We start from the raw sequence: 23,226 nt of genomic DNA on the forward strand, positions 1-23,226 counted from the left end.
AATGAAACACATATAGGTTCACTTTATTTATATTAGAACGGTCTGCCCAGGTAAGGTGTCATGGGAATTTGACACCGATTGTCTCACTGCTTCAATCACGACTCACGCCTTGCACGATGTGGCAACTTACTTTTCCAGATGTATTTTTTCTGCACGCCGGAGGAAAATGGCCTGATGTGTTTGTTTATACATGGCCCTTGGGTTGGTCTTATCTGTCCTAAGCACTCACGCCGTGATTTCAGGCCTCCTCGGCTTGGAATTTTACAGGCCATTGTTCTCTTGAATGGCTTTTAAAGATACGAACTCTGCTCGTTAAAGCCAAAAGTTGCTGGTTCTGATTGATCTCATTTCTAACTCCCAGTTTTGAACATTTCTCCTCTTGTTTCTTAAGAAGCGTTTTTTTTTTAATTTTATTTAGTTTTTTTTTTCTTCAGATGGGTAATTGATGCAGACCTCAAAATGAATAATTGGTCTTTAATCACTTTTGACGTTCTTTATTAAGAATATTAGGATAGGCCTGTATATTTTGGATAACATCGACTGCATTTAAAGGATTATTCCGGGTTCAATAACATTTGTTGTATAAGGACTCGTCTGTCCTTTTCTTAAAAAAAAAAAAAAAAAAATCGAGGTAACAGTGAGGTGCTTACAATGGAAGTGAATGGGGCCAATTTTTGGAGGGTCTAAAGGCAGAAATGTGAATCTTATAATTTTATAAAAGCACTTACATTAATTCTTCAGTTAAAACTCATGTATTATTTGAGCTGTAATATTGTATAATGGTTCATTTTATCGATTTTAATGTAACTTATAGGGTTTGTTGACTGCATCATCATGACAGAGAAGTTGTAAAATTGGCTATAACAGCACAGAAAAGGTTAGTAAGTGATTTTATTCATGTTAACCCACATATTGTTTATGTCGTGTGGCTATAATTTTGAAACAGTTATTATTTTAACATTTAAAATGTAACGTTGGCCCCATTCACTTCCATTGTAAATGCCTCACTGTAACCCAGAGTTTTGCTTCTTATTTTTACTTTTTTTTTTTTTTTTTTAAAGAAGAGGACCTGTGTGGTGATCAATATTATGCCACAAATGCTTCTCGAATGAGCTTAACTTGTAGTGAACCCGGAATATTCCTTTAAAGGCATATTCTTATGTGTTTCCCATTCTTAAATGCTGATTTCAAATAGTGACACGCACCACAGATCGTGAAGTCGTTCGTATTCTATAGCCTATTTATTACAAAAATGACTTGTCAAATCAACATCATCATCAGTACCATATATATATATAATCATGCTTAGGCCTATAGGCTATTAGGATGTAATGGGATTCTGCGTTTCATTGACATTTTAATTTAAGAGACTACAACTTTTGAACGTTTCAATTCCAAATTCCCATCAGTTTACTTTTTTTTAAAGGCTAAATTCCCTATAGACACCTTTTTCCATGAATGGCAGTATAACAAATCTGTGGTCGTGACTCCTGCCTGACGTCACGACCAGTAAAAGGAGTGAATCGCAGTCACGACGCATTCCTTCACTGACGCGCGGAAACGCCCCAACGCGCACAGCCTCTTTATAACGGTCCGGAATAATGCACCAACAGCTAACAGAGTGCGAAGACACTGATTGAGGCTGTAGCACATCCTTTATATCTGAAATAAGGACTCTGTGAGAGATTTAAGGTATGGTCTGATTTTCTGTTTAGTTTCTTTGATTCACTGGCATGGAAAGTTGACTGTTTCTTGCATAGGCCTAGGAAAAAAACATTAAAATAGTCTATTTGATAAATTAATGTACAGAATTTGTGAATAGGACATCATTAGGCCTATTGCATAAACAATAACACTAACCCAATGGAGAGGGTAAACATTCTTTATTATTAAGTGTCATTAAATTGATTTTAGTCTTTGCTATAATTTCAACATTTTACATTGAATCATGCTGTTTCTGCTTTCAGATATGGAGATGTATCAAGCTGGATTTTTCACAGAAGACTTCACAACTCAAGAGGTTCCTGGTGGTTTTGACTTCAGTTCATATGGTAATATGTTATTTCAGCTTATCGTATTTCCCTCTGTCTACTGACAATGCGAGTATTTCAATATAAATATGGAATTGAAATATCCGATTCTCTTGCGCAATATGTAAATAATATTGATGCCTTCGTTTGCAATTGTCACATTCATTTTGGCCTCAAGAGCAAAATTCATCTGATTGATTTCTTTTTTTTTGGGCTTTAGCATTTGTCCAGCCTAGTTTCCTGAATCCCTGTGCAAAACATTTCCTTTGTCCTTCAACTGCAAAGCCAGAATTGCAACACCCCTGTCAAAACCCCAAAAATTAGACCTTGACATCTAGTTTGTGTGCACTATTTCAAAGCTCATCAGGAAAAGGGGGTGTCAGAGTATACATGCTCTGAGATTTAGGAATGTTCAAATCAGGGATGTAGACAAAACAGGTGGTCAGGTTAAAGATACACCCGTTTTATTTCTGTTCCCTCCCTCTCTTCCTAATCCTTTCCTCCAGACTTCCTCCTCCAACAGATTTAGCACCCCCCTCTCCTACAGCCTTCTTCATCACCCTGTCACAGTCCCACAGCTAGTGTTTCCTTCATTTCTAGCACAGTTCATTGTAAGGGGAGGGGGTGGGGGTGGGGGGGGGGGTGTAAACTGGTGTAGAAAACTTTATGGGGGAGTTGCACAGATCTATTCCATTTGTTAAATTTAGATGGGAAAAATCTTCTAGCTCTCATTAATTTCATATCTTTGGTCATGTACCTCCAGACTACAGTGGTGAAGACCTGTCCTTTTTATTAGACAGCAAAGGACCTGTCCAACAGCAGTATCCAGAAACGTATTCGAGTCCCTGAAGGAGAATTTGCACGGTTCTAAAGGTAAGCATCTAACACAGAGATTCCTGTCAATTACATTAAGTCTTCAAGATCAAATATAATATATACAAATATGTTTGTTTACTGTTGGTTTACCTGAATGATTCGTACCCTTTCAGTCAGCTCCAATGAATCCGGACTGTTTAATCTGGACTCCATCCCTAAGTTTAGTCAGTGGGCATCGTATACTAGTAAGTATGAAAAGTAACAAAACACCAAATGCAAAACGTGTCTTGTTTTATGTGACGTGGCCTAATAATGTGTCATTTTTCCACAGTTCCAGAGGGAATGGTAGCGGATCAGGAATCTGCTCAAACCTACCAGAACCTTGTCCCGCTTTGTTCCTCTGCACAAAGTAGTACATTCAGCCCAGGATTGGACACCAGCAGCAATTACCAACATGGGAAAGGTCCAAGTCATAGAGGAGCATCTGGTACGGTTAATAATTACTTAAATGTCTATTATAGATCAGATTTTAAAACATTCTATATTTCTTTAAACAAAGTGTGGTACAAAATTTGTAGATGATATATTAGCCCTTGTTTTCCTTGAACAGGTGCTACTGAGAGAACATATTCATTGTATGAGGCAGAGCAACAGAACAGGCCCTCATATTGGTCCAACTACCCATCACCCACTTACTGCACTTCCATGCTTGGGCCACCCCCATCATCTTCCTCCCCTCCAATTACTCAACCCTCTTTGTCATTCTGCCTCCGCGTGGCCAAAAGGCGCAGTGCATCATCTCAAAGATCAGACAGGGAGGGTGAAATGGCACCCATGTCTGCTTATCCAGGTAAGGCATTCAGGCTTTCCTAATGTATTCAAATAATTTTGTCTTGTCATGATATATGGCTCAAAACTATTTGATCTCCATCAGGATCTGGGCCCATCCAGCTATGGCAGTTTCTGCTGGAACTTCTCCTGGACTCTGCTTGCCACACCTTCATCAGCTGGACTGGGGATGGCTGGGAATTTAAGATGTCAGACCCTGCAGAGGTGAGAGTCCAAAAGTCCATAAAGTTTCTAAACTTAAACACATTGACCGTTTAAGCAAGAGGGCCTCCGTTATCTCTTCATCAGTTTGTTAAACACATTTTCACATCTGTTTCTAAAGATAAAGAGGTCTTATTGGTTGGTTTAAAATATTAATCGTCTCCCTTGTTACCTCCAGGTGGCGAAGCGGTGGGGTCAGTGTAAGAACAAGCCCAAAATGAACTATGAGAAGCTAAGTCGTGGTCTGCGTTACTACTACCACAAAAACATAATTCACAAAACAGCAGGGAAACGTTATGTCTACCGCTTTGTCTGTGACGTGCAAGGTATGCTCGGGAAAACGGCACACGAGGTCTTAACGAGTCTAAACATCCCACCATCAAATGCTGGATCTCCACAGTCTGCAGCAAGCATGACAAGATCAGAGGAAACCACAGAGTCCTGGACACATTAGAGGAGAACATTTTCAGACACATGTATTGATCAAAATGAACTGTCAGAGGTCATGTCACATCGAACGACAAATTTATTTGACTGTTGTATTCTAAGGGATCATTCAAGCCAAATGCATTTTCTGCATCTGTGCTGTTTAAGATTTTTTTATATATATATGTAAATGTGCAGTTTCTTCTGCCAGAGACAGATCTAAATTCTGCTCTTAAGTATGTATACCCCCGGTTTATATTAATTCTTGCATGAGACTTGCATGCAATATCGTGCCTAGGCCCCAAGGTGTCCTCACACATCCAATGCAGTTAGAGGCCTCTACAAAGCATTGTTAGCTACCTCTTTAAATGTTGGAACACTTATATTGTAAATGTTTTTTTTGTTTGTTTGTTTTTTAGATAAACTGATGTTCTGACATCAGATTGTGAATTATTGTAAATAAATGTAATTTTTTTTTAAATAAATATCTCTTCACAAAATGTTGCTCATTTGTTATTTATTCTTCATATGTGAATTTTTAATAGGTTAAATCAGTGGTTCCCAAACCTGTTCCTGGAGGCCCCAACGCTGCACATTTTGTATATCTCGCTTATCTGACAACCCAATTCAGGTCTTGGAGTCTCCACTAACAGGCTAATGAGCTGAATCAGGCGTGTTTGATTATGGAGATTTCCAAAATGTGTAGTGTTGAGGGTCCACCAGGAACAGTGTTGGGAATCACTGGGTTTAACGCTTTTAGGTTTGTTGGTCTGAGAGACAGATTTGGCCACAGCACAGTGCGTTAACATTTATATATTGATAGAAGTATATAAAAATGTATAAACTAAGAGCATTAGCTTAAAGCTGAGCTTTGGGGAAACTTGCAGCAACCTCAATCAGCAGCAGGCTGAAAAGTTTGTAAGTTACATGCTAGACTAGCTTTGGATCTTTTCATGATGAAGAACATAGGATGTCTGTTCATTAACTTATTGCACTGATCCTACAGAAGAATGCAGAACTATTTGCAACTTAAGCTGTAGTCTCCATTAAATGTAGTTTATTATCTAGATTAATGATACATTGTTTATCAAATATAAAAATTATATTTAGCAAGTATAGCCCTGCAATGGACTGGCGACCTGTCCAGGGTGTCCCCCGCCTTTCGCCCAATGTTAGCTGGGATAGGCTCCAGCCCCCCGTGACCCTGTACACAGGATAAGCGGTTGATGATGGATGGATGGATGGAAGTATAGCCAAAAAAAGATAATTTTGTGTTTTAAATGATGTAACATATAGATATAGGCCTACTGTTCAAAATTATGAAAATAAAGGTGTTTTGAAGAATTTATGCAAGGACTGTATTTGTGCTGGAAAGGTGGATTTGTATCCGCACTGGTGTGTCGGCAAGAACACATAAGACTCAGAGTTTGAAGCAGAGTTTGTAGTTTACTCTTGATTCAAGTTGAATAGTAACAGTGAGTGGTAACAGTAAGTGGTCTGAAAATAATAAAGAATAACATTAATATTAGAGATACAACTAAATCAATAACATTCACCAATACAATAGAACTGGTTACATTATTAAAGTTATTGCAGTTCTTAGATAATCCACAAGGTGGCGTTCAAGGGACGCACATGGAGTTAGTTGTTATGTGGGACGCCATTATAGTGTCATTACAGGCTGTAACATTACAGCCTGTAATGAAATAGATATAGAAAACAGCACCTAGCACAATATTTACACGAATATAGGCAAATAACCATATACATCACCATCCAGAGATATCTCTCACACTATGAAAGTACTCATGCTTACTTATATTAAACGTAAAGGCTGAACTTTGGCGCTTAGGCGCTAACGCGAACTGCCGCTATGATAAGCAAACGAGCTTGTGATAACTCAATAAAGTACACAAATCTGCTTTAAACGGATGTATAACATCACAAGGTAAAAGGAAATAAACAACTTACATTCTTGTCATTAACTCGCTCACATAAACCATTACTGAAGGGAAGATGAGATATTAGTCTTCTGCATCGGAGCATTCATATTTCGTTCGTCTCTTACTGACTAGGCACTGACTCACGTCATTCATTAAACGACTCTCTGATTGGCTGAAACCTTCTTAACATTGCCGCCCCCAAATATGCCAAGCATGTTTGAACTCTATAAATTAATCAGTATGAGGGGCTAAGACAAGTTCCCTTTGATCTGTGAATGCAGGAAGGGGGATCAAGCGAGAAACAGGCCGGATGTAGATCTTATCCTTAACTTGAATCTCAGCAGATCTGATATGGCCATCAGAACCTGGGAAGGTCTTCACAACTTTGCCTACCAACCACAATGCTCATGGTAATTGTGGATCGATGAGCATTACCACTGCTCCGGTAGAAATGTCACCGGCATCTGTGTACCACTTGTTGCGGGTCTGTAACGTAGGCAGGTAGTGCTGGATGAAACTTGACCAGAACTGATCGGCCAGAACCTGACTCTGCCTCCACCTTCTTCGACCCATGAGCTCTGTAGCAGGATAAACTACGAGTGGTAGTGAGCTATCTGGCTGCCCCATCAGCAAATAATTTGGTGTAACAGGGTCAAGGTCAGCTACATTGCTGGAAGTGTAACCCAGGGGCTTGCTATTAAGCATTCCCTCCACCTCAATGAGGACTGTTTGGAGAACTTCCTCAGTTACGACTTGGGAGCTGACTGTGATGCGAAGAGCAGTCTTGACTGACCTAATTTCTCTTTCCCACACACCTCCAAAGTGTGGGGCTCCAGGTGGGTTAAAGTGGAAAGAAATCTTTTGTTTAGCTAAATGTAGCTGGATCTGTGGAGTAAGCGATGCAAAGGCTTCTTGCAACTCTCTCTGTCCTCCGTGAAAGTTAGTGCCATTGTCTGAATATAACTCGCGAGGTGTGCCATGGCGAGCTATAAACCTCCTTAAGGCCATCAGAAAGGAATCAGTATCAATGGCTGTAAGGAGGTCTAGATGAACGCTTCGTGTCGTGAGACACTTAAAAATTATTCCCACCTTTTCTCACATCGTCTGCCAATCTTAATTTGGAATGGTCCAAAACAGTCCATGCCTGTACTGTAGAATGGGGGTTTGAGCAGTCTGAGTCGAGCTGGAGGTAGATCTGCCATTCGGGGAATAACTGGTTTGTTCTTCCATTTTTGACAGTCTTTGCACAAATGTTGTTGTTTGCGTATAGCTTCTCGTCCTCTCAGTATCCAAAAGCTTCTCCTTATCTCTCCGAAGACTCTTTCAGGTCCTGGATGGCGAAGTTTACTATCATAGTCTCGGATCAGTAACTTGGTTACCCAGTGATGTGGGTCAAGGACTACAGGGTGTATAACTGACAGCTCTAGTCCTTCAGCTCGACGTAAACGACCACCAACTCTTATAAGCTGACAAGAGTCGTCAAATTCTGGGGCAAGAGCAAGTAGTCGACTAGTGGAAGGTACAGATTTACCAGCTTTTAGCAGTTTGTATTCATCTGGAAAACTATCAATTTGAGATTTCTGCAGGATATGCCATTCTGCATTTTGGTAGTCCACTGCTGATGGTGGTCCTGTATCTTTTAGCCCCTGAACTGTGGCCTCCACTAACCCGCTCCAGGTGTTGTGTGTGGTAGGGTCGGGAATGTCAGGAACAACTACTTCCGTCATAAGTCCACAGAAGATTCCTTTGCGCTGCTCTGTTTTGATTTCTGGTGGTTGTATAGGAGGACAGACAGGCCATACTGACTCAGACTCAAGCAGGAACGATGGTCCTTGGCTCCATCTGTTGGGAACTAACAGCTGACAAAGAGTTTTACCTCGGGTGAGGTCATCTGCTGGATTACTGCTGGAATCCACATATCCCCAGGAACATTCTGTTGTCAGCTCTTGAATTTCGGCTATCCTGGTTCCAACAAACACCTTGAATCGGTATGATTCAGATTTGAGCCAGGCTAGAACAGTGGTGGAATCGGTCCATAGTGTCACTGTATTTATCTTGAGGGTGAGCTCAGTTTTCAAAAGTTTGGCTAATTGGGCACCACTCAAGGCAGCACACAGCTCTAGTCGAGGAATTGTCAGACGTCGTTTTGGGGCAACCTTGGACCTTGCTAGTACAAAGGCTAATTGAATATGACCACTGTCATCCTCAGTACGTAGGTAGGCGACAGATCCATAAGCTTGCTCAGAAGCGTCACAAAAGATGCGAATCTGTCTGGTGGTGTGAGTCTGGTCAATGTCTGAGGATGTGACACAGCGGGGAAGTGAAATACTTGTTAACGTAGAGAGTTCTCCATCCCATTCCTTCCAGGATCACAAAAGGTCGTCAGGTAGATTTGGGTCATCCCATTCTCGTTGCTTGTCCCATAATCTCTGAACTAAAACTTTGGCCCGAGTGGTAAATGGGAGTATGAAGCCTAGGGGGTCGTACTGGGTTGCAAGTACCTTGTAAACATGTCGAAGGGTGCATGGTCCAGACTTGACAGATCGAGTTTTATATCCAAGGAGGTCTGATTTGCAGTGCCACCTCAAGCCTAATGCAGATTCTTGAGCATCGGTACGATCTTGAGATAGCCACAATTCGGTACTGCTGGATCTTGCTTCTGTTGGTAGGTGGGCCACCACACTGGGATCATTGCTTGCCCACTGGCGAAGTTCAAACCCACCACCAGCAAAGAGGGTGCGAAGTCTGTCTACAAGCTGCCTCGCCTCTTGAGGTGATGCTAGGCTCTTCAAGCAATTGTCCACGTAGAAATTTCTTTCTACCGTGGTTCTGATATTGTCATCAGGAGTGCTATGATCTGTAACATGTCACTGGACAGCATAAATGGCACAACACGGACTACAAGTAGTGCCAAAAGGTAGCACTTGCCATTCATAAATGTCTGGTGGTTTAAATCTGTCCATGTCTCGCCATAAAAAACAGAGAAGATGCCTATCCTCTGGGAGGAGACGAACTTGGTGGAACATCCCTTTTATATCCCCGCTTATTGCCACTGGATGTTCACGAAAGTGCAGGAATACACCTAGCAACGATGGGCCCAAGGCTGGTCCTGGCAGCAGATAGTTATTCAGGTTATGGCCTTCAAAGTCAAATGAACAGTTAAAAACCACACGTTTCTTACCATTGTGCTGTACAAGATGGTGAGGGATGAACCATGACTCACTTTGTGAATTAACTGTTTCAGGTGGGAGTTTGACAACATAGCCCGAGGTCTCTAATTTCTTTATCTCTTGTTGGTAGGCGGCTGCTTTACTGGGGTCTTTCTCCAGGCGTTTCTCTGTGTTCCTAAGGTTAGGAAGCACTGCCTCCATAGGAGCATGAAGTACGGGCATATCCTTCTTACGCAGGAGTGGAGTTGCATAGCGACTTACGCCATCGATCAGTACTCTGACAGTCTGTGACTGGAGCAAGTCAAGAGCTCCTTGGTCCTGCTTAGACCGTGTGACAGATTTCTCATCTCGGTTGGGAATCACGTCTGCTTGCCAGAGTCTCTCAACATTCTGGAACAACTCTGTCATTGAGGGATTAATGGCAATGTGCAGACACTGTTGAGATTTCACATTATCTCCAAATACTCTTGCTGGGCCTTGTAAAGACCAACCAAGTCTTGTCTTGACAGCTGCCGGACCTCCAGGTGGACCGAGACGGACTGGTTCAATCGGAGTGATAAGATGAGGATGATCTGCTCCAATTAGTAACAGGGGACAAGCTTTGTGAATAGGCTGTAATGGTAAGCCTTTCAAATGCCGGTATCGTCGCTGAAGGTCTGCAACAGGGTAGGAATGTTCAGCTAAGCTAAGTAGTTCTGCTGTGAAAGCTCCCGTTATTTTGTAACTCCTGCCAGGCTATGATGGAGTTGAAATCTGAAAGGACACTGAGGTACCGCAAAGCTTAGTGATGTCTTGCCTTATAGTTCTCAAGGCTAAGTCCTCTGCCTGGCCTGTAAGTCCCAGCCTATGGGCTGCCGCTGGTAACAGCATAGTCCGTTCAGAACCATCATCAAGCACAGCGTAAGTATCTAGGCTCTGTCCCTTATGCTTCAGAATGACTCTGACCACTTTCAGAAGGACACTGCTGAATCCTTGAGGGCGGTCAAGGTATAGCATTTTGCTAGTTGAACTGACTAAACATGTCCCTTCTTTCACTGGCTTAAAGTTGACCTCGTGGAGGATTTGGAGGTGCTTTCCATTACACAAATGGCAGAGTTTCTTTAGAGTACACTGTGCAGCTCTATGGTTGCGTCCACACTTCCAGCATCTGTTATTAGTCTTAATCCAGTCGATCACTTGGTCTTTGGTTAAGGACTGGAATGCAGCACATTGACTCAGGTAATGTTCTTTACTGTCACAGTATGGACAGAAGGCAAAGCTTTTGCCTTGACTCTTGGTTGGCACTGGTGGTATTGAGGAAGATAATTCATTTGAGCCATGAAGGATTGTAGTCTGTCTGACCTTGATTTTAGTGTCCTTCTGTTGATCCACTCGGGAACGGGCTCTATCTTTCTGGGGCTTATATCCACCAAAGCTCTCTGGATCTTGGCACCAGGATTCGAAATTAAGCCATTTAGCTAGATCAAGAAGCGTGTACACTGAGCCAGGTTCATAACTTATGTGCCTGCGGAAGGATGCTCTTTGTTCTGGAGGGAGCTTGGATAAAAGTCGAGCCACATGGGATCCACAATGCAATTCAATGTCTCCTTCTGTTCCTAATGTCTTAAGGAATCCTACTAAGGCTTGTATCTGAAGAGCGAAGCGTTCAAAGCCTACAGTGTCGCCAGGCTGAATATCTGATGCATCCATAATGGCAGCAATTTTGCTCAGGGCAAGCTGATGAGGTCGACCAAACCGTTCAGTGAGGGCTGTCATGGTATCTGAGTAGGGAGTGGATGAATTTAAAAAGGAATCAGCGATGAGGCGAGCATCTGTTAACTTTAGGTGATCTACCAAAATTTGGTATTTAAATAGCTCTGTAGCTTCATCAGGTAGTAGGTTATTCAAGGCAAGTTTGAGACGAGCAAATTCACCAGGCTCTCGACGGGTGAAATCTGGAATGGTTGGCTGCGGACCTCTATAAATTATCTCCTGTCTTGCAGTGTTAGTCTGGATCCGTGGAAAGTTAGCTGGTGCTACATGCAGCTGACTGGAGTAAGGAGAAGGAGGTGTGTAGATAATAGAAGCTTTTCTTACTGTTGTTGGCTGCCTTGTGTCCCGCGTATCTCTGTGAGTGTCAACAGTGCCTGAGGAAATCTGAGCACCCACATTATCTGGAACAAAGGCATTTGTATAAGGCTGCACTGGAGGAGCATTCTGTGCATAGCTAACAGTGTCTGCATAAGGATCTGTATTCTTAGATGTAGAAAGGTGACGTGGTGCCGGAACTGGAAAGGCTCTAGGAGCTGGTCTAGGCTGTCTGCTTGCAACTCTAGGCAAAGGAACTGGAGGGGTTATTACTTGGAACAGTGACTTAGGCTTAGGAGTTGACCTCTGGCTTTGCGACTGGTTTATCAGCATCTCCTGCATACTTTTCTGGATCTCTATAAGTTGGCTGATCTCTTCCCTCATCGATAGCTGAGTAGCACGGAGATGTCTATTCTCTTGTTCCAGATCATGCACTGTGCTTTGGATATCAATAGGTAAAGAACGTCCATACCAGTGAGGGCTGCGTTCATCTCTCTCACTCCAACGATCCGTGGTAAGGTACCAGGGCTCTGAAGCCAAGCGTGGTGTTTCTAACGAATCAGGTGATCCAACAGCCCCTTCTCTTTGATCATGATAAGAAATAGATGTCTGTGGATGGGCCATAGGAATATCTCTGTCTTCATCATCCTGTTGAAAGTCATCTGATCCATGTGGTCGCGGTGTTGACTGAGGCAGAAGGACATTAGCTCTAGGCAGTCCAGCATACTGTAATTCGAAATCTTGTAAGTAGGCTGGTTGAAGAACTATACGTCTAGGGCGTGCTCCTTCAACTTGATACTCTGCATTCTGGTCCTCTGACATCATTAGTCCAGTGTAGACACAATATCCGGCTCGAAGGACCAAATTGTTTTGAAGAATTTATGCAAGGACTGTATTTGTGCTGGAAAGGTGGATTTGTATCCGCACTGGTGTGTCGGCAAGAACACATAAGACTCAGAGTTTGAAGCAGAGTTTGTAGTTTACTCTTGATTCAAGTTGAATAGTAACAGTGAGTGGCAACAGTAAGTGGTCTGAAAATAATAAAGAATAACAATAATATTAGAGATACAACTAAATCAATAACATTCACCAATACAATAGAACTGGTTACATTATTAAAGTTATTGCAGTTCTTAGATAATCCACAAAATGGCGTTCAAGGGACGCACATGGAGTTAGTTGTTATGTGGGACGCCATTATAGTGTCATTACAGGCTGTAACATTTACACCTGATATAGAAAACAGCACCTAGCACAATATTTACACGAATATAGGCAAATAACCATATACATCACCATCCAGAGATATCTCTCACACTATGAAAGTACTCATGCTTACTTATATTAAACGTAAAGGCTGAACTTTGGCGCTTAGGCGCTAACGCGAACTGCCGCTATGATAAGCAAACGAGCTTGTGATAACTCAATAAAGTACACAAATCTGCTTTAAACGGATGTATAACATCACAAGGTAAAAGGAAATAAACAACTTACATTCTTGTCATTAACTCGCTCACATAAACCATTACTGAAGGGAAGATGAGATATTAGTCTTCTGCATCGGAGCATTCATATTTCGTTCGTCTCTTACTGACTAGGCACTGACTCACGTCATTCATTAAACGACTCTCTGATTGGCTGAAACCTTCTTAACAAAAGGTGTTAACAAACATTCTTGCAGTTGAACATAATAGAACCAGAAGGTGTGTCCCAAACTGCACACTTCTGTGCTTTTTTATGTCAGTGTAAAGCTGTGTTCCAAACTGCACACTATACACTATGCACTTACAAAATATACTATGCACTAAACCGTGTAGTGTATCATCCAAAATGGAACACTTAACGGGTTGTTACTACACGGAAACATTCGCCGTTTAACACATTAAACGGATGTGACGTTTCAATCACACGTGATGTGTTGCCGCTAGCTTTAGCACATTAGCGGACCTCGGTTCAACACTTGTATCTCCAACAACGAACATATTCACACTACGTGGTGTGACGTAAATCAACTTACATATTCAAGGTGCTGTCTACACAGGAGTTTCACTATCTGCTACATTCTTCATTATTTACAACTGTTCTGTCAGATCAGCAACGCAGCCAGGTAACTCTGCCCCTTCTTCTATGTACGGCAAGCCGCAAGCTCTAAGTGCAGGAAATGTCCGACATTCCACGCTTCATTTTTTGACGGTTGAAAAGTGCATCATCCGGGTACTTAAAGTACACTTCTTTTTGTTGCGTTTTCAGTGTAAACATACTACTCGCACTACTTACACTACAAAATGACATAGAATAGTGCAGAAGTGGAGTGGTGGTGGCGTAGTGGGCTAAAGCACATAACTGTTAATCAGAAGGTCACTGGTTCGATCCCCACAGCCAACACCATTGTGTCCTTGAGCAAGACACTTAACTCCAGGTTGCTCCGGGGGGATTGTCCCTGTAATAAGTGCACTTAGTTGCTTTGGATAAAAGCGTTTGCCAAATGCACAAATGTAATGTAAATGTAAGTGTGCGGTTTGGGATGCACCTTAAGTAGTGCGAGTACCTCGATGATGCACTTTTTCAACCGTCAAAACGGAGTGTGGAATTTTGGACACTTCGTGCACTCAGCGCACGTGGCTTGCCATACATAGCAGAAGGGGCGGAGGTAATGGCAGCGATGGTGATCTGGCAAAACCGTTGTAAATAATGGAGAATATGACAACTTGCAAAAATTCTGTGACAACAGCACTTTACAAAAGTTAGTTAAACCCTTTACCATCATACCATGCTGTGTGAATATGTATATTATTGAGATATAATTGTTGAACTGAGGGTGGATAGCGCCAAAGCTAGCGGCAACGCTTGGGTTTGAAACGTCACTTCCTTCAGCTGTTAAGCGGCAAATTCTTCTGTGTAGTAAATATCCGTTAAGTGTTCCATTTGGGACGATACTGCACTTTGAATATTCATACACTATGAGGGCATATTACATTTTGTAAGTGCATAGTGTATAGTGTGTTGTTTGGGACACAGCTAGAAACTAGTTAGCAGAGATGGCCCACTTCTATTAAATTGAATGGGAGATATTTGGAACGCCCAACGGTCAACGTATGTAGAAAGGAAGTACCGTCTTAAAGGTAAAAGAGCCAATCGTGTTTAAGATACAAACATTGCATGTCAATAACGCACATGCACATTAGCTATACAAGCCTGGTAAACTGTGTTTTATAATATAAATATAATATAAAAGAATAAATATTATAAACAACCAAATTGGCCCAGTTGCTGATTAGTGGTAAGTTGTGCGTGTATTGCGGAGAGTAGCATGAGTCTCCACATGCTGTGAGTGCCTTATAAAAATCCTTTAATGATTTTTGCTTTTTTTTTTTTCAGTTGTTTTCCTATGTAGGACGTCTTTGGGGCCGTTCAGACCGAATGTATTCTTGGTCGAAGACTACGTCTTGAGGCGCGTTTTTATCCACTTGACATTCGTTTTAACTTGACACTGTATCTAAAAATGTTTTTATTTTACATAGAAATACAGATGTAAAACAGCGCAGACGGATGCAAAAAGTTTTCGGTGTGAACAACCCCTTTGACCGTTGTGCCGCATCTTGCTTCAGCGTCTCGCGCAGGAGCTTAGCGTTTTTTTTGTTTTGTTTATTGATGCAGTGTGAATTTAAAAAGAACATCAACTTTAAACACACTTCTCGAGACACCTGCTTTCCGCATTTGTGGTGCTAGAAGAGGAGGACAGGAGGCAAGTATTTTGCTTCAACACATGTTGTAGGAACCATTTTTTTAACCCTCCTTGGCTGTTCAATAATGGTTGACTGCTTGGCTGTTCGCAGTCATTTTTGACCGGAAACAGTACAGATGTAACTTTTATTAAAATGTTTTAAGAAATGATAACATTTCTCCTTCCCTGAAGTAATAACAGGGGGCAGATTGGTGATATCTGGTGGAAAATTAAAAATTACATGAATTGAAAATCATGTCATAACAATAATAACCAGTAGATGGCGGCAGAGACTATGTGGTCTGATTGCCTGTAGTTTTACATTTTCAAATGTTTATTAGATTATCTCAAGTTATGCATTTTGTATAACTTAGACACATTAGAATTGTATTCATATTGTTTTGAAATGTCTGCTATTGCAATAATGTTTGCTAACTGTACTCAACTGTGCTTAACCGTGCTGGTGGAATGGCTTTCACGAATGCGACTCACAATTGTTTAATGTATGTGTGCACGTGCCTTCACAATTGAGTATGTTTAGGGTATCTTCAGGATTTTATGATGATTGTTTAACTAGTGTAGTACACAATATTTATTTTCCAATATGCCTTTTTCATCCAGGGAGTAGATAACTAGCTCATTAAAGCTAAAATGTATCAATATATTCTCTTTTACTATTTTTATATAATATCCTTTTTAGCTAGTCAGTGAATTTACACCTTCCTGTGTGTTCGTGTCTGGTGGCATACCCATGTCCTTAACAAACTAAACCTCTCTTTTTATCTTTGCTTTTCTTTTTGAGACATAGGACATGTCTTTCCTGTGCTTTAGCAAGAGTAAAACCAAGGGGAAAAATCTGTCAGAATATGAGATCATCGTCCATTGACGTACCAACTGACGGATCGGGAGGGAGCATCGGAACTCAACAAAGTCTCATCTTCCCGTCTGATATTTTGATATAAATATATATTAATTTATTTAAAAAAAAGAAAAAGAAAAAAGTAGCACCCTGAAAAAAGGTCAGTTTCTCTTGAGGAAGAAAAAAGGGCAGGTGCTCAAGCCCTCTTTGATGTTTATGTGTGCACGTGCCTGCTTTAAGAGCATCATATGATAGGGAACTACAAGCAAATGGTATGTAAAGACAGGGCAAATATCTGTTTTTTCACAAGCAATGGACTCCTCATTTGTACATCGCATTAACAGGCTTGAAATACATTTGAAACATTTCTGGAAAAATTTGTTCTTAAAAAAAAAAAAATCTTGTTGCTTGTTATTCACTCTCCTCAGATAGTAGAAGAGAGAGCAAAGCTTTCTCTCTCTAAACATTTTATCCCAAGAGTTTGGTTCCATAATATCCATATTATAAACTTACTAATTTTCAAAAGATAAACATAGCAGCCTAATAACTTTCTGCATAGGCCTATACATATTTGTAAAAAATATATACTTTAAGTTACTAATTTTATCCAAAGACTACTTGGTATCGGATCGAAAAGAAAACAAGTGGTGTCGCCCATCTAAGTTATGAAGATCGTAAAAGATGTCAACGTCGTCTATAGGGAACCCAATAAAAAATTATCACGCCCAGTCACATACTTCTGGTCTCCAGTAACGGGAAACTGCTTGAATTGAACAATGGAGAAAACAACCAGAGACTTTTTGTTGGCCAGTTTGAATGACTTGCTGGATGCAGATTTAAAGAGTTTCTGCGGCAAACTGTGTGACAGTAAACTGGAACCGCGCATTCCCCGCGGATCTGTCGAGCGAAAGGATAGAGAAGACATCGCGAGTCTTCTTATAGAAACATACACTGAGAGCAGAGCTGTGGAGGTGACATGCCAGATCCTGAGATCTATTCGCTTCAATCAAACTGCAGAAAAACTGCAATCTGACTACGAAAGTAGTAAGTAATGTGGCATTGTTAAAGTACTGTTACAATTATGCCGTCAAAACTCAACTTGTCTTGAACTTGAACATGAAAATAGACTACTTTCATTTTCTTTTTTATGTCATGCTTCGAGGAAACACTAGTTTTAAACAACATTTAGAAAAGCAGACAAATCATAATAATAGACATAATAAGAACAACAACAATTATAATTATTAAGCTGTTATAAATGATGTATATCTATATATATATATACATTTTTATTTTGCTCTTTAATGATATTTCAACATCGAAACAGGCCTTTCGGATTAAAATTGACCACTTAATCGGACAGAGCTAATCGACATCCTAAATTAATAACTGGATAAGAAAATCATTACTGATGAAGAATACATTTCCGGAGAATTAACAGGCTATGAAATGAGTACATTATTTAAAGGTCCGCTGACATTTTAAGGGAAATATGCATTCATTCATAATGAAAGAGCTTGGGGATCAATAGACACAGACATTCTGTCAAACTTGCCCCCCTGGGGTAAAAGTCACTTTTGATTTTATTTTGAAACAATTAACACCAACAAAAACTAGTAAAACAGTACTTTAACACTTTTGTGAAAGTATTTACAAATGTAGATGAAATTAGCTCTGTGCCAAAATACCCCTCCAGTCTCCCCTACAGATTGCTCTCACTTTTTTATTCAAATAGTTTAACTGTGTTTGACCCTTAGATGTAAAGAATATTTTATTAAAAAAACATCTACATACTGGCATATACTGTATAATTATTTATATCTGAAACATGATGAATGTACAGCAGTGATAATGGAGTGTTTTGTTATCCAGGATACCCGGCGCCCCAGCATGAGCAGGTGGACACAAAGTCAGGAAATAATCAGATACGTGTGAAGGACATGTGCAAGGATACATTTGGGCTTATTCCATGCAGCCAAGAGTTTAAAGACAAAATCCTTAAAGAAAAGGGGAATGAGGCAAGACTTTGTTTTAAATACACTTTGTAGGGGAGAAAAAACAGTAGATAATGTAAGAATTCTGTGTAACGTTTGGTTGTTTTTCATAGATTTACAAACCACTGGACAAGTCTGTGAGGAAACGAAAAGCCCTGCTAATCACCAACATTGAATTTGACAATGAGAAAATGTACAGGAGTGGGGCGGACAAAGATGAAGAGAACATGGAGTGGCTGTTAAAACAGCTGGATTATCAAGTAGTGAAATACAGAAATCTCTCTGGAATGGTGCGAAAGAAAACACATGATTGATCCATGTTGGCTAGTATAATTTACTCATCATTCATTTATTTAATGAAGTGCGTCTGATTGGCAGGAAATTGATGATGCAGTCAAGAACTTCGCTGCACCTGTGGAACATGTACATTCAGACAGCACCTTTGTGGTTATCATGTCCCATGGGGACAGAATTAAAAACAGAGATGCCATTTTAGGTGTCCATTATGGTGACAGGAACACCGATGACTTTTTCTTTGTTGATAAGATCTTCTCCCATCTGAACACAGAGAATTGTGCAGCACTGCATGATAAACCAAAAGTTATCCTTATTCAAGCCTGCAGAGGAGGTACTAAAATGATTGAAATTAAGTTAGATTTATTTCTTCTTCATTTCCCGTACTTTAATGCATATGAACATATCTCACCCTAACTGTTATGTAGTAGTAAAATATCTTCCTTAAGTATATTATATTTCAGTGGTGAGGTAATGACTTGCACATTCTTACATCTCGGCCCAGGCAAGTATGGAGGTGTGGAGATCAATGAAGGTGAACACAATGAGCTATGGAATATAAAGCACGATGGCTGGGTGCACAAGGAGAAGGACTTTGCTTGTCTTATGTCCTGCACCCCTGGTGAGCACTCAAACACTGATTATTTCAGATGTTAGCATGACCTAATATAAGCAGGCCTTACTTATATTTGGCTATTCAGTTATGCTATTGTAGAATGTCTGGTATAAATAAATAGTAACAATTGAACTTAGTTTTTCATTTGTTTAAGCTGTTTCTTAAATTCAAATAAATAAAATAAATTTAAAATAAATTAAAATTAAATTCCAAGAAACTCGACCAACTAATCGAAAACTAATTTCACTTCTTTTCCATCATCTATTTCAAGGAGCTGTTAATGTGGGCATTTTTTGTAATAGTTTTGGATGTTTTTGTTAATAATGTACCACTGCAATTTCTCTTCAGAATGTCGCTCTGCCAGGAATCCTTATTTGGGATCGCCTTACATCAGACACTTAGTGAGTGTGTTCTGTGAAAGTGCACATGAGATTCACATTGATGAATTGTTCAGGAAGGTAAATTAAAAACAATTTGAATTGTTGTTCTTTTTTTCATGAGTACTCCACTCATCCGAACTGAAATACTACATATTAAAGTTTGTTTCTTGTCTCAGTCCTACACTTGCTCTGTTTTATAGGTTATGCAACGCTTCGAGAGTGACCCAATAAGGAAAGGAGCTTCTAAACAAATGGCATGTATAGAAAGGGAAACCCTTGTAAAACAGTTCTACTTGTTCCCTGGACTTTAATATCAAAGTAAAATCTGACATGCTCTTGACACAGGATCTTTGTGCCATCCCATTCTAGTCCAAAGCATGTTCAATAAAAAAATTAATATTCTTCTCTATACAAAAACTATCCTATTGTGCTTATATTTCAGGAATAGTTCATCCAAAAATGTCAGCAGAAGAAAGAAATTCATACGTGTTTGAAACAGCATTAGTTTGAGTAACTGATGAGAGAATTTTAATTTTTGGGTGAACTATTCCTTTAACTAACCAGTCCAACCATATATCCCCATCCCTACCCCCACAAACAAATATGTTGAACATTGAACAAATGAAGATTAGTCTACTCTTTTCTGATTATGATAATATAGAAAATCATTGTCATCAATCAAGAACTCAGGAATGTTTTGTCATGCCAGTCATATGTTGTCAAAGCATTTTGTAATCTGTATTTTAATGAAATTTCCATTAAACTACTATCTTTAAATCTCTATTCTCATCTTAGTCTATTTGTTTAATAATACTTTTCATAATATTTTTTCTATATGTTTAAGTCACATTTATCACTGTTTTTATTACCTTATAGCCAGTGGCAGAGCTAGGGTGTGGCCTGGCCACCCCATTTACCACCCCACTCGCAATTGCCGTTTTGATCATTTTTTGTCTTGGGCACAATTTCCTTTTTAGAGGTGGAAGACTCCTGGCTCCACCCCTGCTTATAGCTCCTATGCTCTGAAGAAAACAGATATACAGTAGATACCAATAAAATAGGAAACACTTTGTGCCCTTCCTTATCTAAAGCACTAGTTTTATGGTTATCTCTGCATATACATAATTTTTTTTTAACCTAAATCAGAGACTCCTTAGACATGTTAAGGTCCTAAATGCAAAATGATCCTTAGCTAATTGTAACAAAAAAAAAATTATAAGTGCAAATGTGCCATGTAGTCTCTCATTGTATGTCATATACAGTGCATACGTAATTGAACAAGAATTAGAAAAAGGTTTAAAATACTTTAGTAATACATGACAATGTTGTTATTGGTTGACATGTCATGGTGGCTGCTCTTAATTTGGTCTACAGAGTACAGGCAGATTTTCTTGCCTTTTTGCAGTTTTTCTCCTGGTAGGATGTAATTTATTTTTATGTAATATAAGTCAGTGGGTGATTCAATGCGGCCGCCAATCACTTTTATCTGACCATCTAAGCACTCTCTGTGCAAAACTCAGCGGTGAGTTTAACAACACTCAGCAGCAGGTGCAACAGCATGAATGGCCGTTAGAAGTGATCTGTGGTCCAGTTCCAGACAGGAAGCCACTTGTCTGGGCAAAGTTCACTGTGACAGGAGGAGGGCATTGCCAGGCCATGAGCGGGGAAAGAGATAAGGAGGAGCTGGCAGAGTGAGAGAGAGAGAGAGAGTGACATGTCTCCTGCTCCTCCTTATCTCTCTCTCCCGCTGATTGGGGCAACTCAGCACCAGGCGTGCATCCTGTCAAGTGTCAAATGGTTTCTATTCTCGTTTAAACCATATAGAGTTAGTACAGTACACAGCGAAAGGAGACAACGTTCCTCCAGGTCCATGGTGCTACATAAAAACCACATAGGACAAACACAGAACCACACGAGACTACACAACTAAATCAAATACCTATATAAAATACCTATACATTGAACAGGACAATAGGTACAGTGAGAGACAGTGCAGCGCCGACCAGTATACAGTAGTGCAAAAAGATGATAGTTTCTAAAAACTTAAACATAACATACTATGAGATAGTGTTCTATGCACATAGCAGTTGATCTCAATAGTCCCTCTATAGAATGTAGTGAGGTTGGGGGGTGGGAGATGTGCTTTCCTCAGCCTTCAGAGAAAGTAGACACGCTTCTGGGCTTTCTTGGTGATAGAGCTGGTGTTGAGGGACCAGGTGAGGTTCTCCGCCAGGTGAACACCAAGGAATTCTTGACGATCTCCACAGAGGAGCCGTCGATGTTCAGCGGAGTGTGTTCACCTTGTGCCCTCCTAAAGTCAACAACCATCTCTTTTGTTTTGTTGACATTCAGGGACAGGTTGTTGGCTCTACACCAGTCCGTTAGCCACTGCACCTCCTCTCTGTATGCTGACTCGTCGTTCTTGCTGATGAGACCCACCACGGTGGTGTCATCTGCGAACTTGACGATGTGGTTCGACCTGTGCATTGCTGCACAGTCGTAAGTCAGCAGAGTGAACAGCAGTTGACTGAGCACACAGCCCTGGGGGGCCCCAGTGCTCAGTGTGGTGGTGGTGGAGATGCTGTTCCCGATCCGGACTGACTGAGGTCTCCCAGTCAGGAAGTCCAGGATCCAGTTGCAGAGGGAGGTGTCCAGGCCCAGCAGGTTCAGCTTTCCAATCAGGTGCTGAGGAATTATTGTGTTGAATGCTGAGCTTAAATCTATGAACAGCATTTGAACATATGAATCCTTTTTGTCTAGGTGGGTGAGGGCTGAGACGGAGGGTTGTGGCGATGGCGTCGTCCGTTGAACGGTTTGGACGATACGTAAACTGCAGTGGGTCTAGTGAGGGGGGCAGCTGGGTCTTAATGTGCCTCATGACGAGCCTCTCGAAGCACTTCATGATGATTGGTGTGAGTGCGATGGGACGGTAGTCGTTGAGGCAGGACACTGAAGACTTCTTTGGCATGGGGATGATGGTGGTGGCCTTGAAGCACGTTGGAACGATGACGCTGCTCAGAGAAATGTTTAAGATGTCGGTAAGAACATCTGCTAGCTGGTCTGCACATCCTCTGAGCACTCTGCCAGGAATGTTGTCTGGTCCAGCAGCCTTCTGTGGGTTGACTCTACGTAGAGTTTTCCTCACATCTGCCGTGGTAAGACAGAGCACCTGGTTGTTGGGAGGAGGGGTGGTCTTCCTCGCCACCACGTCGTTGTGCATTTCAAACCGAGTGTAGAAGTCGTTCAGCACATCTGGAAGGGAGGCATCTTTGTCACAGGCAACTGATGTTGTCCTGTAGTTGGTGAAGGCCTGGATGCCCTGCCACATGCGCTGCGTGTCACCGCTGTCCTGGAAGTGACTGTGGATTCTCTGGGCGTGTGCGCGATTTGCCTCTCTGATTGCCCAGGACAGTTTGGCCCTAGCTGTTCTTAGGGCTGCCTTATCGCCTGCTCTGAAGGCGGAGTCTCGGGTCCTCAGCAGCGTGCGCACCTCCACAGTCATCCGCGGCTTCTGGTTAGAGCGTGTGGTGATGGTCTTGGAGAAAGTGACATTATCAATGCACTTGCTGATGTAGCTGGTCACTGATGCTGTGTATTCCTCCAAGTTGGTAGAATCGCCATATGTTGCAGCCTCACATACTGATGGAATTTAGGGAGCACTGTCTTGAGATTCGCATGGTTGAAATCTCCGGCGACTATAAAAAGTCAGTCGGGGTGAGCGTTCTGCAGATCGCTCATAGCCCCATACAGTTCACAGAGCGCTTCCTTAGCATTAACGCTGGGGGAATGTAAACTCCAGTTATAATAACAGTGGTGAAGTCCTGTGGTAAATAAAAAGGTCTGCATCTAACATTCAC

General features: G+C 41.1%; 2 protein-coding genes across 2 annotated transcripts; both read left to right on the forward strand.

Annotated features, from left to right (window-relative positions):
- Window positions 1-1,560: 1,560 nt before the first annotated feature.
- On the forward strand, window positions 1,561-4,813 carry etsrp (ETS1-related protein). The gene is given in 9 exon segments (XM_052144453.1): window positions 1,561-1,692; window positions 1,968-2,051; window positions 2,794-2,874; window positions 2,877-2,903; window positions 3,020-3,091; window positions 3,178-3,333; window positions 3,457-3,696; window positions 3,781-3,899; window positions 4,075-4,813. Coding segments are annotated over 8 exon segments (1,053 nt in total). The 5' UTR covers window positions 1,561-1,692; window positions 1,968-1,969; the 3' UTR covers window positions 4,351-4,813.
- Window positions 4,814-16,844: 12,031 nt separating this feature from the next.
- On the forward strand, window positions 16,845-20,088 carry LOC127656446 (caspase a-like). Its single transcript, XM_052144777.1, has 7 exons — window positions 16,845-17,129; window positions 17,958-18,103; window positions 18,193-18,369; window positions 18,458-18,707; window positions 18,879-18,995; window positions 19,338-19,447; window positions 19,570-20,088. The coding sequence occupies exons 1-7, from the start codon at window positions 16,862-16,864 to the stop codon at window positions 19,678-19,680; spliced, it is 1,179 nt and encodes a 392-aa protein (XP_052000737.1). The 5' UTR covers window positions 16,845-16,861; the 3' UTR covers window positions 19,681-20,088.
- Window positions 20,089-23,226: the final 3,138 nt, after the last annotated feature.

The sequence above is a fragment of the Xyrauchen texanus genome, chromosome 15, assembly GCF_025860055.1.
Source record: "Xyrauchen texanus isolate HMW12.3.18 chromosome 15, RBS_HiC_50CHRs, whole genome shotgun sequence".
NCBI classification, from domain to species: domain Eukaryota; kingdom Metazoa; phylum Chordata; class Actinopteri; order Cypriniformes; family Catostomidae; genus Xyrauchen; species Xyrauchen texanus.

Bases quoted from the DNA above. Each gene is read 5' to 3' on its own strand.
- LOC127656446 (XM_052144777.1), top strand. From the start codon at position 16,862: ATGGAGAAAACAACCAGAGACTTTTTGTTGGCCAGTTTGAATGACTTG. The intron at 18,104-18,192 runs GCAAGACTTTGT...TGTTTTTCATAG, and splicing joins TTAAAGAAAAGGGGAATGAG to ATTTACAAACCACTGGACAA. The intron at 18,996-19,337 runs GTGAGCACTCAA...ATTTCTCTTCAG, and splicing joins TCTTATGTCCTGCACCCCTG to AATGTCGCTCTGCCAGGAAT.